General features: G+C 40.5%; 2 protein-coding genes across 2 annotated transcripts in view; one reads left to right on the top strand and one right to left on the bottom strand.

Moving 5' to 3' along the window:
* Nucleotides 1-2,240, top strand: part of slc37a2 (solute carrier family 37 member 2) — a 29,493-nt gene extending 27,253 nt beyond the window's left edge. The window contains exon 18 of the mRNA XM_049591698.1: nucleotides 1,941-2,240. Within this exon, the coding sequence (XP_049447655.1) occupies nucleotides 1,941-1,956 (16 nt within the window). The 3' untranslated portion in view covers nucleotides 1,957-2,240. The remainder of the gene's footprint in view (nucleotides 1-1,940) is intronic.
* A 1,094-nt stretch (nucleotides 2,241-3,334) lies between these two features.
* Nucleotides 3,335-16,328, bottom strand: part of pou2f3 (POU class 2 homeobox 3) — a 35,339-nt gene continuing 22,345 nt past the window's right edge. Inside the window, exons 6-13 of the mRNA XM_049592594.1 lie at nucleotides 16,226-16,314; nucleotides 14,236-14,412; nucleotides 12,357-12,498; nucleotides 11,911-12,044; nucleotides 11,657-11,821; nucleotides 9,087-9,129; nucleotides 8,806-8,920; nucleotides 3,335-6,600 (exon numbers count right to left, since the gene is read on the bottom strand). Of these exons, the coding sequence (XP_049448551.1) occupies nucleotides 6,561-6,600; nucleotides 8,806-8,920; nucleotides 9,087-9,129; nucleotides 11,657-11,821; nucleotides 11,911-12,044; nucleotides 12,357-12,498; nucleotides 14,236-14,412; nucleotides 16,226-16,314 (905 nt within the window). The 3' untranslated portion in view covers nucleotides 3,335-6,560. The remainder of the gene's footprint in view (nucleotides 6,601-8,805; nucleotides 8,921-9,086; nucleotides 9,130-11,656; nucleotides 11,822-11,910; nucleotides 12,045-12,356; nucleotides 12,499-14,235; nucleotides 14,413-16,225; nucleotides 16,315-16,328) is intronic.

Here is a 16,328-nt window from a genome sequence, read left to right as displayed (position 1 = left end):
TGACCATTTCAAGATACAACCACCACAGCAGGATCAATAAATGCTTTTGTCAGGCAAAAAACAAACTGCTGTAACTCACCCATTAAGCATAATTTGAATCCACAGATCCATATTATCCAAACAGAAATGCTGCTGACACAGTTCTCACACACTGACAGTCCAGATGATATAAATCCAGCGAAAATATTTAGTCCAAACACATTATTACATCCATAGATATCCAAGAACTGCTGTTGCATTGTTTCAAGTGTTAATATTCCTCCACATATTATCCATAAATTCTGCCGTTTGTATGTTACTATGCTGACTCCAGATATTAAATGGAAGTGAGCTCCTGACCTTTTCATTGATACCTCACTTGAGCCAATAGGAGCTTCCAGTGCTGTTTCTATGGCCTTAATAGTCAATGAGGGCCTGTGATGAAACCCTGTGGATTTCTCACACTTCCTGGTTTACAGCCAATCAGTAGCCAGCGATCGGTGCTATGGCTTTTGGGTCTTGTAGTCAGTGACACTCTGGAGCTCCACAGGAGGTTTGAACTCCTAAAGCCCAGTTCGCACCAAAGATTCGTGACGAGACGAAACTGTTTTAGAATATTGCAGAGAAAAGTTGCAGTGTTGTGAACTGGCCAGTCTTCGCTTGACTCAAGCCGGCTGATGGTGTCACCTGCAACTCAGCTGGTCAAATTGACGGCAGCTGGTTTTAGAACGTAAAGCACGTTACCTGTTTCTGCAGTCAATCAGGTTGTAGTGTCAAAATGACCGCAGAAGGCGTGTTTGCTTGCTGCAGCAGGTGCTCCATCCCCACCGAGCCCCTTGTTTCCATCCTCATGGTGTGCTGGTGTTAGACAGGGGGTGTTGCTGCTGCTGGCTGTATGTGCTTATGCCCCGCCCACACATACACACATTCTCATTGACTGATTAACTGGAGCTGGTTATTTATATTACTGTGGCGTATTGGTTATGAATACAGTCCATCTGATGCTTGTTTTGTTTCATCACTGTAGCCAGTATCTCACTATCACTATCCTCATTCAGATTTTAAGAAGCTACAAATTATATTCAGTCACAAAATATTCAGACGAAGCATTGGATGCGCATTATGGGTGAATTTTACAGGACATATAAGAGGTTTTAACTGCCTATGTTTTTAACAGGATAGCAAACTGAAAAACAGTAAAATCAGAGGATAGTATCAAACTGAAATAGGCTGAGTCTCTGTCTGTCAGCTTCACACCTGGTGGGTGTTTTGCCGAGTACCTTAGGAAGTGCTGTGTTAAGTGCGAGCTCTCGAGATTTGTACACACCGTGTGGTTTGTTGAGAAGGGACCCTTAGAAACTGTTACACAACTGAACGGCATGTTGGGTACAGCTCATTCTCATTTAACAACAGATGAAGAAGTGGAGACTAGAGATGTGACACTGTCGCAGTGCAGAAACTACAAGCACGCTAACTTCCATTTCAAGGGGACTTTTGACATGTTTTTTATCCCGTACATGGAGAAAAACAGAAATATGAAAGCTGTAATTTGTCGTTTTGTGGGGAGCAAAGTGCTGATGAGACTGATCGACTGTTGTTCATCAAAAAATAGTTACACTACGTAACTCCCATTTTACACTGCCTCCATCATCGCCAACCTAATCGGGACATGGCATGTTAATTAGTGATCTTTAAGAATGTTGGTTTGTTGATTTTTTTGTAGCGGAGCCAGACTAGTTGTTTCCTGTATTTATGCTAAGCTAAGCTAACAGCCTCTCAACTCATCAAACTCTCTGCAAGTCAGCAAATAATATTTTTCTTAAAATGTCAAACTATTCCCTTACATACTGAATAAAATATGGACACTGGGCAAGGTTAATGTGTTTGATGGTATTATAAATGTCTTAATATTCATTCTCCAACCAACTGTAACTTTTTACTAATTCAACTTCTTATTCCAGGTTCAAAGAAATCTGAAACACTCACACTATCAAGCTGGGACCCAACGAAGAAAAGAGGGACCCAATGCTGAAACTGACCTCAGCGGACAACCGGTGGACAACCTCACTCCATTTAAGCTGAATGGAAACCAGTGGAGCCACCAGTGAAAATTCAGGGCACTAAACTGACGATCAAAGCCTTCCTCTTATTGTAAAACAGAGAGAAATATGTCTTTATGGAGACAACGCCTTTTTTATTATGACTAATCTGCTCAAATTGTTTGTTTTATTATTCTTTTATCATTAAACGTGTACATACTGCGCATTTTCTTAATTTCTGTCTCCTTAGTTACTCTATCCTCACAACACCCACCATTCCAGGTCAAATATCTCATTTGACAGTTTGGTGGCATTTGCAGCGGCCTTTAGTACTGGTTGTGTCATGTAAGAGCAGAGATTTAAGTCAAATAGGCTTTGTTCATGCAGCCCAATGTCACAAATTTGCTTCTTAGATGCTTCATTCAGATAAAGGAAAAAAATAAAAAATAAATAAACCTGTAACTGGGAAAAAATGGAAGATACCTCAGGAAGATTGATGTAATAATCTTTACAAAAAGCTTTTGATTTACTGGTCCATCTACGTCCCAACCCTCACCTATGTATCAAAAGATTGCAGATACAATTGGCCGAAATGAGTTTCCTCTGTAAGGTGTCTGGGCTCAGCCTTAGAGATAGGGGGAGGAGCTCAGACATCTGGAGGGAGCTCGGAGCAGAGCCGCTGCTCCTTCGCGTCAAAAGGGGTCAATTGAGGTGGTTCGGGCATCAGATCAGGATCCTCCTGGGTGCCTCCTGCTTAAGGTGTCTTGGGCATGTCCCACTGGTAGGAGGCCCGGGGGCAGATCTGCCCCCGAGCCTCCTACCAGTGGGACAGTGGGACCCAGAACACACTGGAGGGATTACATATCTCATCCTGGCCTGGGAACACCTCGGGGTCCTCCAGGAGGAGCTGGAAAGCGTTGCTGAGGAGAGGGATGTCTGGTTTGCTTTGCTCAGCCTGCTGCCCCCACGACATAGCCCAGATAAGCAAATGAAAATGGAGGGATGTTTTCTGTAGTGTATAATCCCCTGATCTAAGAATTGTTGTGTTTAGTACCTTAGAACGAGCTGCTTATATCAACATACAGAGTAGGTCCTCTTCCACTGAGTCCACTATGTTGTTGCTACAGTAGCCCACAACAGACAAATCAAACACTGGCACAGGGCCATTTGTGTTTTTATGTCACCCACCATAGCTCCCCTACACACTTTTAGTTGATTGCAATCTGCAACCTCACCACTAGATGTCACCGAACCCTCACAGTATACCTTTAAAAGAAAGAAAGCCAAACACACACACACACACAATGCACATGGCCATCCTCTGTTTAATGACAGCAAGTAAAAGTTAAAAAGCGTCCCTGGAATTAAGAGGTAAAGACAAATGATTCCCTGAGACTCAGAGGATCGTAACATGGCAGCCTCAGTTACATCAATTAAAACTTCACTTTATAAAGTACCTGCTGTTACAGTATACAACGTAATTATAGTGGTTCGTTTACGTAGCTCAGAGTTTTAAAACCACTGCAAAACGTTTCTCTAAAATAAGATATACAATGGACACTCGAAACAGCAATTACATTTTTTAAAAAGGGTCACAGAAGAACCAAACAGACAAGAGTAGTCAGACCTCAATTTGTCAGAAAGGCAGTTTTTTCCTTTTTTTGAGAGTTTGTATTAAACAGCGCAAAAAGCTACGGCAGGAAGTAAGTAAACAGAAGCCCCGGCAGCTGAGTTAGACCAGCAGAGGTCAACATCTTCTCTCATCTCCTCACAACCAGATTAATTTTTTGTTATCATCAACACGTAAACACCAAAACAAACAATGAACAGATCCTACTAGTTTTACTACTATTCTGAATTTGATACAGGTCATGTCAACAACTTATTACGCTTCAACATTCACAATTAGGCCTTTTCCAAAATGACATGTATACAGCACATTTGAATCATGCGTCTGAGTTTACACCTCACAACACTTTGCAAGTCTGGGGTCGAGATGGATGCCCAAAAGAGAAGCCTACATTTCTGGCCAGAGGAAAGAAACACTCGAAGGACTTGGATACCTACAGGTTTTTGGATATAGATATTACCACTATTTAACGTCGACCTTTCCCACGAGAGTATACACAGCTGCATGTAAACTGGAATGTTAGTGGAATATTCATTTTCATTTGTAAACAGCTTAGTATTTTCTTTTTTAGAATAAGGGTAAAAAAAAATTAGTGCATGTAAATGTACTCAGTGTCGCACTGGATGACATGTTCCTTTATTAGCACAAGCATGGCTTCAGTAATTTTTTTGTAAATCTGCACTCACATCGTTCGTTCTCTGGAGGAAATACTCACTAGTGCACCAAATGTGTATTAATCCGCCACTGAAAATAGTCCCCAACAAATTCAGAGTTTACTCCTGTTTGAGAAGTCATTGCTTAAACCTACAGTGCCCAGCTGTGTTAGGAGATTACTGAGCAATTTTTAAAAGTGAAAATATATATTAGATATATAAAGAAGGATCTGGTAGTTTTGGGGGCTGAGAGCTATAGACAAGGCAGAAAATTTAAAGTGTTAAAGGTCCAGTGTGTAGGATTAAGGAGGATATACTGGAAGTAATGGAATATAATATTTATAACTGTTTTCATTAGTGCAGGGGTGTAAGTTTCAACATTTGGGGGGACACATATGAAACAGTAGCCTGGTGAGACCATCCTGCTCAATGTTCTATTTCGCTCTCTGAATCAGTCTGGACTTGATGTTGCCCCAAACACTTTCAGTGGGTGGGAATGTCATCAACAAAACACAGGGGAACATCTTCGTCATCACTAATGGAGCCAGTAGATAAATCAAACTTGTGCCAAATCCAGTCAGAAAAACATTGAAACCGTCTTATCCACTGAGAAACCTTACGAGTGCGTACTCTTGTTCTTGGTTCATTTTTGTTATTGACTCTATTTCTGCAATAACTTCCAGGGGTCACTTACATTAGAGTTGGTGTTTGTTACTTAAGGAGCCGCCATTACTGTTCTGCAGACTGTGGCCTGCATTTTACAGTATCAGCTACAACACAGCGCCTGATTGGCTGAGAGGGACATGTCCCCTGTCACCCCCCCTTAAATCTATGCCTATGTATTAGTGTATAATAATCTGAAACTAAGAATCATTGACAAACCAAACACTGGCTCTACATAGGGCCATTCAGGTTTTCACATTTCCTGTCATTCACCATACACGCTTGGCACACGGAAGAAGTTTCGGTTAATTGCAATTTGCAACCTCACCACTAGGTGCCACTACATCCCCACACACTAGACCTTTAAGAGGCGGGCTATCACATTGTTGCTACTACTCTGCTTCATCAGGACTGTGACTGAGCCTCATCCAATTCAAAGTGGTGGAAAAAACACAAGAACAAAAACAGAAATACAGAAATCTCTCTTGTGAAAAAACAACCAAAAACAGTTTTAACTTTGTCAGAAAATTGTGTTTTCAGGGGCCTTTTAAGTGTCTTATAACTCCGGTTTATTACATCTTGGTTCTTATTTTTGTAGTTTTTACCATGTTTATGGCTGATGTGTGGGAACATCATGCAGCATCACTAAGAAGAGGTGGAGAAACATGAGCAGGGGATCAGACAGGTTGCAAAACCCCCCCCCCCCCAGGGTTTAAACTTAGTGTGGAGGAGAAAACAAAGGCAGACAGCAAACTCATTAAGCACACTGTCCTTTGTAAACATCCATCACAGTTTTCAGACAGACGTAGCTCCATTGTCACCTACTAAACTCACATAGTTCTCTGGTGCACTGAGGAATTCATAGCAACACTTGAGGTCACTTCTGGTGACTGCAGAGTGATTATCTGCATAAGCTGATCGTGTGTCTTCCACTGTGGATCATTGTTGTTATCATAGCTGATAGATGTGATGGCCAAAACTGCAATAATACGACCCAAGCTGTAATAAAACATTAATTCAAAAGTTTTTTTTTCTTCCATGAACAGCTGTATGAAATCCTTTAGTTTTTTGGTATGTTTATTTAGACAGGCTTGCTGTACACAATGTAGGATTGAATCAAATTCACTAACACTAACGAAACTATGAACATAAAAACTTACAACAACAGCAACAGCTGAGACGATCGCAGCCCAGCGTAAAGACGGCAGAAAAAAAGGCAACAGCTTGGAACAAACTCTTAACGAACCTGAATCCTTCAACATTCAAACAGATTATCTGAAGCATATTGAGCGTGAAATTCCCCACCAGTGTTTGTGATCTCTGTCAGGAGTGTGTTCCTTCTGAAAAGAAAAGAGTCACATGAAGACAAATCAAACAGCTCGAGGCTGCCCTAACAGTTGTGTGGTGTGCGTGTGTGTTGTGTTGTGTGGTGTGTGTGTTTGCAGTCCTCTGCTGTTTTGTCTCATGAGTCCGTCTACGGTTTAGCCTGCAGTTGTAACCCTGTTCCTAACAGGGGTCATTGTGTTACTCGGTCACGTCTTCAGTGTAAATCCTTCTCATAACAAAACAATCTTCATATGATACAGTTCACGTTTCTCAGTGATGATACGCAGTGGGATTCCATCGGTACCAGGACCTGAAAGACCAGACGGAGGATTACAGGATTATTTATTCAGACAAATAAAAGTTACTCTTTAGATTACACTTTCTCATCCACTTACTGTCCAGTGAAAACCACATATCTCCAATTCTGGTGACACTGAATGTGATTTTTTTTTTCTGATAAACTGAAGGATGAAGTGTTTCTTCAGGGTTCCTGCAGCTGCTTGAGAAGCCTTAAAAGTCTTAAACTACTTGAATTAAGTGGTCTAAAAATACCTGCCTTATTTGGTATTAAAATATCTTCAATCAGTCTTATAAAAGACTTTGTATGCCCTGATTCTTTTTCTTTTTTTGTCGTTTTTTGGTTTGCTTTTTGTGCTTTGTTGTATTTTAGGTAGCCTTGTGTAACATCCTGGCCAAGGAACTACAGATGAAGCCTTTTGGCTAATTCTGACATTTTAATTTATTTTAATGTTTTAATAAAATTTATTTGATTCATTCATTCATTCATTTATTTCTTCTTATTATTATTATTATTTATAATAATGATAACAATAAAATGGAATTAATTATCATTATTATTATTATTTTTCTGAAATTGTGTTGTAAAACCTCAAAATAACTGTTAACATCTATTAAAAATAAATAAATAAAATAATTTGCTTAATGCCTAACATTAATGTCATGCGGATCAGGACAGCTGAACCAAAACCAAACATATACATTGATTAAAACAAATAACAAACCTTTTTCAAACCAAACCGATACTTATCTAATATGCTGATTGTTTTCTAGGGCTGTACCCGACCCAGAATTATATCAGTCGTATCCACTGTTCGTTACAAATATTCGGTTTTTTTCCAATGTAAAGTTTTAAAGTTTTATCAGGCTTAGCGGGACGCTCAGTGTGACAGCAGTGAACGACGGATTGGAAATGTGCAACAATATTTTTTTGCCAACACTGGACACCAAATAAAACTCAGAGACTGTGTCGTAAGTGTCTGTGAGCTGTAAATTCACCACTTTTCAGCAGAAGAAAGAAGATAATGTTATCGTGGAGCCTTATGATGCAAAGTTTCTCCTCCTCTGCGCTGCTGCATTGTGTCTGCAGCTGTCTATACCAAAGAGTAGTGTGAAAGTTAAGAGTGCTCACCCTGCAGCAAAATCTGGGGTCTCATTTATAAACGAGGCCCAAAAGAAGCATACGCCACTTTTCACGCAAGAGATGGTGAGGTGGAAGCCTGATTGTAGAAATTGTTATATTGTTTTAAATACTTTTTGGTGTATACCATTTTTGGCTTTTGTCCGTACATACATTTTTTGTATGGATCCTACGGACTGTTTTATAAATGAGACCCCTGGTGACCAAAGGTCCCTAGAAGCACACAGCAAACTGACTGGCAAAAAAAAAAAAGCCTGCTCAACTTTGAGGAATCTCAGTCTACTGAGAGGTCTCTGAATCTCTTACGTTCAGGGGGCGGCCTTGTTGTTTTCCATGTGTTCCACTCTCATAAATGTAAAAAAAAAGATTCAACATCTGAAGTAGATCATCTCACTTTTTAACCTGTCCCTAACCCTGAGTAATTCATGTCAGTTCATGTTTTGTTATCTTCAGTTTTGGTTATTGTAAAATTGGTCTAATAAAGTCTCAAATCCAACTAAGCTGTAGGAACCCTGTTTCTTCATGTGTTGAGAAAATTCTCTTCCTTCTAAATAAACTCTTTAAAAACCCTTTAAGATCAGCTGGAAAATGCATTGTCACAAAGCTGAAAACAGGCTGCTTCTCTGACTTTTTACAGATGCGTGGTTCTCTCAGGACAGCCACACTACAAACATATGATGATCTTATAGATTATGATGCAGCGCTGTAGATCAAAACAACCAACAGGATGTAAAGGGGTTAAAATGAGCTCAGCATTAAACATCTACAGCAAAAAAAAAAAGCACCATACACATTAATGCAGCTGGAGTATTAAACCAGAAACATCACATATGATAGGAAAACACTGACAAACATTTCCCTCAGTTTCCACTCTTTAAACTAAGCTAAGTGTCTCCTGGTTGCAGCTTCATTTTACCTGTTTGTACAATAAATATGAAGTTACCTCAGCAGCTACCTTAGTGTAGCTTAGACACTGGAAACACATGGGAACAGCTAGCCTGGCTCTTTCCAATGCAAACACATCTGAAAGGCTCCATGTGAGAAAAATCAGTGTGCAGGGTGTTTAGATGTTCTTACCCTGGCGTGCTGTAGGAGGCTGGGTTGACCTGAGACGTTAAAGAGACGGAGGCTGCGGACAGGCTGTTGGGAGAAGCTTCACGGCTCACACTGTTCGGAGACGAATTTGATGAAACTGGAAGGAAAAGGTCAAAAACATTAATGAGCATGCAGAAACCAACATACATGGATCATAAACAGCACCAACTGTTTTTGGTTCAAGTGAAAATTAGTCCTGGATAGTAGAATAAGACATCAAGAACAAACTTTATCAACAGGTGAATGTAGGAAACAGTACTTGCCTCCGCCTGAAGCCAGAGGGCTGTAGGATCTGGATGATGAAGCCTGAAACAGAACGAAAATAAATAAGACAAAGAAAAAACTTCACTTTAAGACTGTAAAATATATGTTTGCTTTATAACCAACAATTTATATTTTTAACCACTAATGGAAGACGTACTCAGTACTTGTGTAAAAGTAACAACACCACAGTGTTGATGTTCTGCATTCGGAAGTCTAATCGAGTAAACGTACAAAATCATTTGTTTTAAAATACACTTAAAGTACAAAAAGTAAATGTAGCCCGCTCATGATGCAGGATGGCCAATATCAGTTATTTTAAAATTACTTCAGTTCAAAGCCTGGTCCCAGTTAAACGCCCAGTCTATTTTACTAGCCTAGTGTCGTTACACGTTTTGACAAATAAAGGCCTGTCTCTATTAGAGGCCTGGTCTGGTCGCCAGGCAGTTCTCTTCTATGGAAGTTCTTAGGTTGTTTAAGACCAGGTTGTTGGCTCCCCACTTGAGCTAACGTTAGTCAGCTGCTTCGATCGCACATACAGATAGAAATGTTTTAACTTTTGTTAGTATGGAGATGCTACACATCGTCAGCTCAATTCAATCGTTAAGTTCATTTTACTGAAACCATGAGCACCAGAGAATAACTCATTCAGATTTACCAGCATGGTAAACAAGACAGACGGAGAAAAAAAAGGGGTGACTTCCTCCCTCTAAGGCTGTCATAAAGTCACAATAGTTCTAGTTTTCGATTGCCCGGTAGGTTATTCATATTTCACTCTTCCATAAGAGTCCTCTTTGTTATCAAAAATAATCCAAGTTATGAATTTAACCCCCAGTATCTTTTACTAGCCAGGTGTGGCTACACATTTTGACAAATCAACGCCTGTCTCATTTAGAGGCCTGGGGTCTGTATATACGTATGGACAAAATCCAGAATTGGACAAAAGCCCCTTTTCCACTAACATTTCCAAGAACCTTTATTTGCAGGAGTTAAATATCCTGTGTACATGTTTACATGTTCATGCTGCTGAACACATGTATTGATAAAGTATTGGCTTCTTACTCGCTAAGGGTTAAGGTCACTTACAGTAATGAGTGTAGCTGCCATCAACTCGAGTCATTTTCAAGTTATCTTCACTTTGTTTCCAAGTGCTGCTCGGCTGTTCACCGGTTACCATGTCATGTAGGCGTGTGTGTGTGTGTATGTGGAGGAGTCCAGCGCCGGCACAAAAGAACCGATACCGTTAGCGCTTATCAATACTACAGTCTTTAATAATTTAGCCCCGGGGCTAATTTAGTACCAGGTTTCGGTACCGATCCTTAATCAAAACACAAACAAAGTGGAGTTTGTAGAAATGAAATAAGGTTTGCAGCGGCTGCCCCTGCCAGGAAGTGCGGAAAGCATCAAATGTGTTTTCCACCAATCAGCGTTCTTCAGCACACAGCCCCGCCCCTCAAGAATTATGGGTAATCTGAAAAGTCCTACCCCCCTACTAGGTACTTTTTTCAAGGAAAGTTTGGGGTTGAGGGAAAGTTTTTTCCCTGGGTAATTTTGGTGGAAACACGCCAAGGTTTTTCAAAATCCCGGGTAAATGAGAAAAGTTCCTGCGGTGGTAAAGGGGCTAATGTCTATGGTCAGGTTTCCACCCCATCTATGTCGCCAATTTCCTGTCTCCTAAGCATGGGTCAAAGTTTCTCCCATCAAGTCTGTTTTTATAGATCACAACTTTTGCGTGGGAAGTGGCATGCACCTCTTTCAGACCTTGTTTTGTGTGTACACAATGTTTATAATGAGAATCCATGTCTGGTTGCCTAGCAGTTCTTTTTTGAAGACGTTATTTGGATGTATAAAACCGGGTTGTTGGCTACTCACCTGAGCTAACGTTAGTTACTTGTTAGTTACTTGAGCTAACGTCTGTGTCTTAATATTCTTGTTGTGCTTTGTGATGGTGATTTCAAAATGCCTGATGAAGATCTCTGTTAGATCGAAACGCTGCACAATTAAAACCACTGGGAGCTTTGAATACAGTGTGCAGGTCTGGTTCTGCTTCGCTATGATCCTATCTGGCAACCTCGGCTTTAGCCAGAGATGCTGAACAGAAGTGCTGGGCGGATTGATACACCGTTGTTTGTCAAGAAACAGTACATAACTAGGCACTCCTCCTTAAACCACAACTTAACACTTCAGTTTGTGCACAAATTAATCACAATATAATGTGTTAATATAATGTTAGTATCATGTGTTGATAGATGTGTTTTTAAGCTTTGGATGGAGCCATGCTAGCTGTTTCCACCTGATTTCAGTCTTTATGCTAAGCTAAGCTAAACACATCCTGATTCCAGCTCTGCATATAACAGACGAACATGAGAGCTACATCAATCTTTTCATCTCAGTCTCATAAAGGAAGAGAATGACCGTATCTCAAAAATGACACTGAAATATCAGACCCACTGATGTGAGATATTTGAGCAGGTTGTTTCAAGAGATCATCGACACACACGAACATTAAGTGTCATATGAGAACAGTATAGCGTTTCGTGTTTGTAAGTGAAAGAGATGGATGTTAACTAACCATTCTGGAGCTGTAGTTGTGGGATTTGACTGATAAACTGGCCACTGGGCAGTAGATCCTCTTCTCCTTCTGACGCCGATTACAGAACCAAACTCGAACCACCTCCTTCTCCATGGATAGCTGCTCCGAGATCAGAGTTATCTCCTCGGAGTTGGGCTTGGGGTTCTGAAAAGCAACACACAACACAATAAATGCTATAATCTAGAAAGCACTCACTACATAAAAGTTAATTATTGATTTAGCCTTAAACTCACATCATGGAAACGTTTCTCCAGAGTCATCTTGATGTTCGTCTCAATGCTTGTCCTCTTTTTCCGTTTGCGTCCGTAGCCCTCCATCAGTGGTGGCAGAGAGGTGGGGTTGGTCATCGAGTCAGAAGGTGAGCTCTCTGATGTAAAACAAAAATATAACAGAGATCCACAATAATAAAATCAGTTAAGTTACAGTTAAAACCCTTATTTTTTGGCAGATTTTGTGTAGCAGCATTAGTTATAAAGAGGCTCAGAAGTCTATGCAAATTTGATTTCTGCTAAACTCTCCAAAGTAAAAAAAAAAACCCTTTTCTTAAAAATTCCTCTCAAAGAGATGATTTCATTGAATATTTGCATTTTTTTCTGGCGCCTTTTTTTTTTTATATCAAGCCAGAATAATCAGCAGTACTGATTTAAAAAAATAAAAATTGGTGGTCACTGTGTCATACCTGCGTCACTCAGCCATTTCTCCAGCAGAGGTTTGAGCTTGCACATATTTTTGAAGCTGAGGTTGAGAGCTTCGAAGCGAGAGATTGTGGTCTGGCTGAAATCATTCCCGTACAGTTTTCCCATCGCGAGGCCCACATCTCCCTGTGACAACACACAAACACACATGAACTAAATCACCCTCTCACGCAAAAGTTAGAAAATACATGTAAGCACAAAATATATCTGATCAGTTTGACAAAAAAGTGGATGGAGTTTGCCTGAGGTGAACCTTGAGTTAAGGTTTTAAGTCAAACTGCTGTTTCCGAGATCATGAATAAAAGCTCATGCTCGTATTTGATCAGATATCATCAGCTATCAGAGCCATTTTAGTCTTGGGATCCTGGGGCCAGTTGCACAAAATGCCTTAAGTTAAGATTTTCCTTAAAGTCCTAGTTAAGGTTTCTTCAAAATAAGATTGGTTGCATAAAACATCCTTAAAACCCCTAGACCATTGCACAAAAGACCTCAGCAACCACAACAAGGTAAGAAAAAAAACTTAAGGTACCTCTGACTCTATCTTAACTGCAACATGATCGAGTTATTGGTGATTAATGAAAAAATTACCCCAGAAGAGTGCTCTGTAACCAGGAGGACCTAATGGATATGCTTTTGATTTTACACTGAATTAATTTTCGTTGCTTCTTCCTACAGTTGTTTTCTGTTCTCTGGTAATTCGGGATCAAATTTACTTTGTAGTTTGTGTTTTCCATGATTGTATTCCTCCAGAAGTTTAGTCTCTTCCTGCTCTGACCAGTATAGTTTTACTTGTCTTCTTTTCTTCTGACCTTTTTTCACTATCTAACTATGAGCCAGCTTTGTGAGACGATAACAGGCATCACAAGCCTGAGTCCAAGCAAACAAACGATCTCTTTAGAAACTTTTACCGCTGTAAAGTCTCTTTCAACTCACTAGTGGCACTCACTAAAGTAATCACTGAGATCAGGGAACACAGTGACATTGCTACAAGTCCAATAGGGCAACAAACAAGACGATCAAGATGATCAAGATGATCACACAGACTGAAAACAAGACGCCAACAGTAATAACCAACATTATATTTAGGTTTTTATTTTGAAGGAATTTCATTTCTTTTATTTAGAAGGAATACTCAGTTGTCTGCACACAACTAAAGCACCCAGGTAGCCAAAATGACCTGGCCCAGCATTGGCCTGCACTCAGCACGCTGGAAGAAATAAGTCAAGCTGCATCCGGTTGCTAAATTCGGGTAAGACTCAGGATGAATGACGCCCAATAATCAGGCCAAATAAACTGGCCCAATTCCTGTTGCCGACACTGCCATCGCTGGGCCATTATCAAAGGTTAACTAGCCAAGCAACGGCCCAAACTTGGCACCTGGAAGAAAGAAGCCAGACAGCATTCAGTTGCCGAACTCAGCTGGGACTTGAAATGAATGATGCCCAAGAATCGGGCCAAATAAACTGTCCTGATTCTAGCTGCCGACACTGCCATCCCTGGGTGAGCATAGTCAATCAAAGTTGATGCAGGGAGTCTGTAAACTGTGACCGATGTTAACACTGGCCAGTTTGGGTTATATTTTTCCCAATAACCTTTGAAAATAAAGTTTTTAAACCACCCGGGTTATTATTCTGATAGACAGGATGGCCAAAACGAATGAGACTCAAGCTGTAATAACGCTCAAGTACCAGATCTTGCAGGGTTCCAGCACAAACCATAAATACAACCTAAAGGAAGCAACCTGAGAAATACAGGAGACAAAAAACTTTAAATCTTCTCCACAACATTTAATATTCATAACTCAACAAACAACAGTTTTTAGGGCCTCTTAAGAAATGCAGCAGGGTTCTTCCTCTGGATTACCTGAGTGAATCCTAGCTTGATGCGCCTTTGTTTGAAAGCTTTGGCGAACTGCTCCAGTTCCTCCAGATCACTGGGCTCCTCCTGTGATGGTATTGACATGTGTTTGGGCATCTGCAAGTGGGACATGTCCATGTGGTTCTCCATAGACGGTCCTGCCAGACCTGAGCGACTCATCGCCTGGATCAGAGAGACATCACAGAAAAATCTTCAGTTTCCAGGCGATGTAAAAACAACAACAGCAGGTTTTTACTGTCCTGTACCAAAACAATGACTATGATGGATCTGATGGTGTCCTCAGCCTTTGGTCTTTGCTAACAATGGTGGCGACTTCAGTATGAATTCATCAGCAGCTCACTTCTGTCCTGGCTCGTGGTGCCACGTACACCAAGCTAGCTGCACTCACATAAAAAGCAGAATTGTACTGTTTGAAAGTTTGTTATTGGTGCACTTTAATGTACAGGTACTAGCGAGAACATTTTGTGCCATTTTTGCCAACAGTACCATTTTGTACTCTGATTGTACCTTTAACTGAATTAACATATTTTTTGGGCACCTGGTGGCAGCAGAAACAAGCTGTAAATGCAGCACTGATCTATAAGTCAGTGGTTCCAAACTAGTAGGTCGCGGGTCCGTTCTAAATGGACTGCAAGTGACTCGCAAATGTGTGTATTTGTAATTTAATTACATGTAATGCCTGGTACACACTACAAGACATTTCTGTCACTTCCAACAGTCACTTTGTCAGATTAGGTGATTGTGGAGTCATAAAATCATGCTGTGACTTGGCTGACAGACATGACAGACTACACGATGGTCCACACCAATCATCCCCGGTTGTCTTTCACAGCGTGTGTGATGTCATCATGTTATTCTTGTCCTATTTTTATTACTTTTACTATTATTTCAGTCACTGTGTCTGTTCATGTGCTAGCCGAAATGTTGTTGTTGTAATGGAAAAAGTGCTACCAGATGGGCGGAGCTACATTTGCAGAACCGTACGCAAACATGCAAGTCACTGAATCCTCCACAAGTTCCTGCAAATGTTTCACAATAAAAGCCTATATTTAGAAAATGAAGGGATTCTCTCAACTGAAGTTTTAACGGGCTTTTAATTTCAAACAGATACAGGAAGTGTTGAGTTTGAAATGATGGCACGAGGCATTTACTTTATCAAGGCAAACGGGAGCGGATAAAAAGTAAAAATATAAAAATACAGAGGGAATAATGAATAACGGCCCGTTTCTAATGTAGTCTGTTTCAAATGAAGCTGGTAGCCTCTGCAGTTGTGGTGAGTAAAAGCCACTATTTTTTAATTTTCTTACTTTATGTCCCGTCTCCATTATAAAGAAATAACATTCTTTGCTAGCTTGATGCTAATGGCAGTACTCAGCGGGTTGATCAAGTGCCTGCTGTTTCTTTTTTACTCTGTGTGGTAACGTTCCTACAGGAAATATCTAAAAGGCTGGGTTGTTATTGCCGTACAGTTGTTTATGGCAGCAGATTGCTCTGTGTTCCTATTGGTCAAAGTAATCGGAGCAGTCATGAAAGACACAAAAGAAAATCAAACATGCTAGACTTTCTGTTGGAACATCGTGAGGCATCCCAGATGTGGTGTCGGTTGTCATCTACTATGACAAACTACATGTGATGAAACGATGGATTATTGTGTATGACACTCATTGTCGTTCACAATCCATGCCGACACCGTACATCACTGTGTCGGGCTTGAATCAGGCATAACTCGTTACATGTGAGTAGTTACTCCCCAACACTGTGAACATGTTAGCAAACAGCTGCTTATTTCCACATCCAGCAACTACAGAGCAACCTCTGCCTATGTCTGTCTACAGTTTAGTACAGTTGATGAGAGCAGTAAAATAGTTAAACAGTAGAGTTGCAGGATATAAATCAAATGTCACATATGTAGGCACTATGACATAATTTTGTGCTTTATACTTTGTGCTGAGGACAGAGAGTGTTGTGGATGTACCTGTGGAGTCAGAGCCAGTCCAGGCTGATGCTGAAGGAGACTAGTTTGACTCTGACAGGGAAGAGACAGCAGATTCTGCTGCAGAAGGGCTGCAAAGACAAAC

The sequence above is a fragment of the Epinephelus fuscoguttatus genome, linkage group LG12 (genome assembly GCF_011397635.1).
Source record: "Epinephelus fuscoguttatus linkage group LG12, E.fuscoguttatus.final_Chr_v1".
NCBI lineage: Eukaryota > Metazoa > Chordata > Actinopteri > Perciformes > Serranidae > Epinephelus > Epinephelus fuscoguttatus.
Note: the sequence above shows the minus strand (reverse complement) of the source record. Positions and strands in the feature narration are given on the sequence as shown.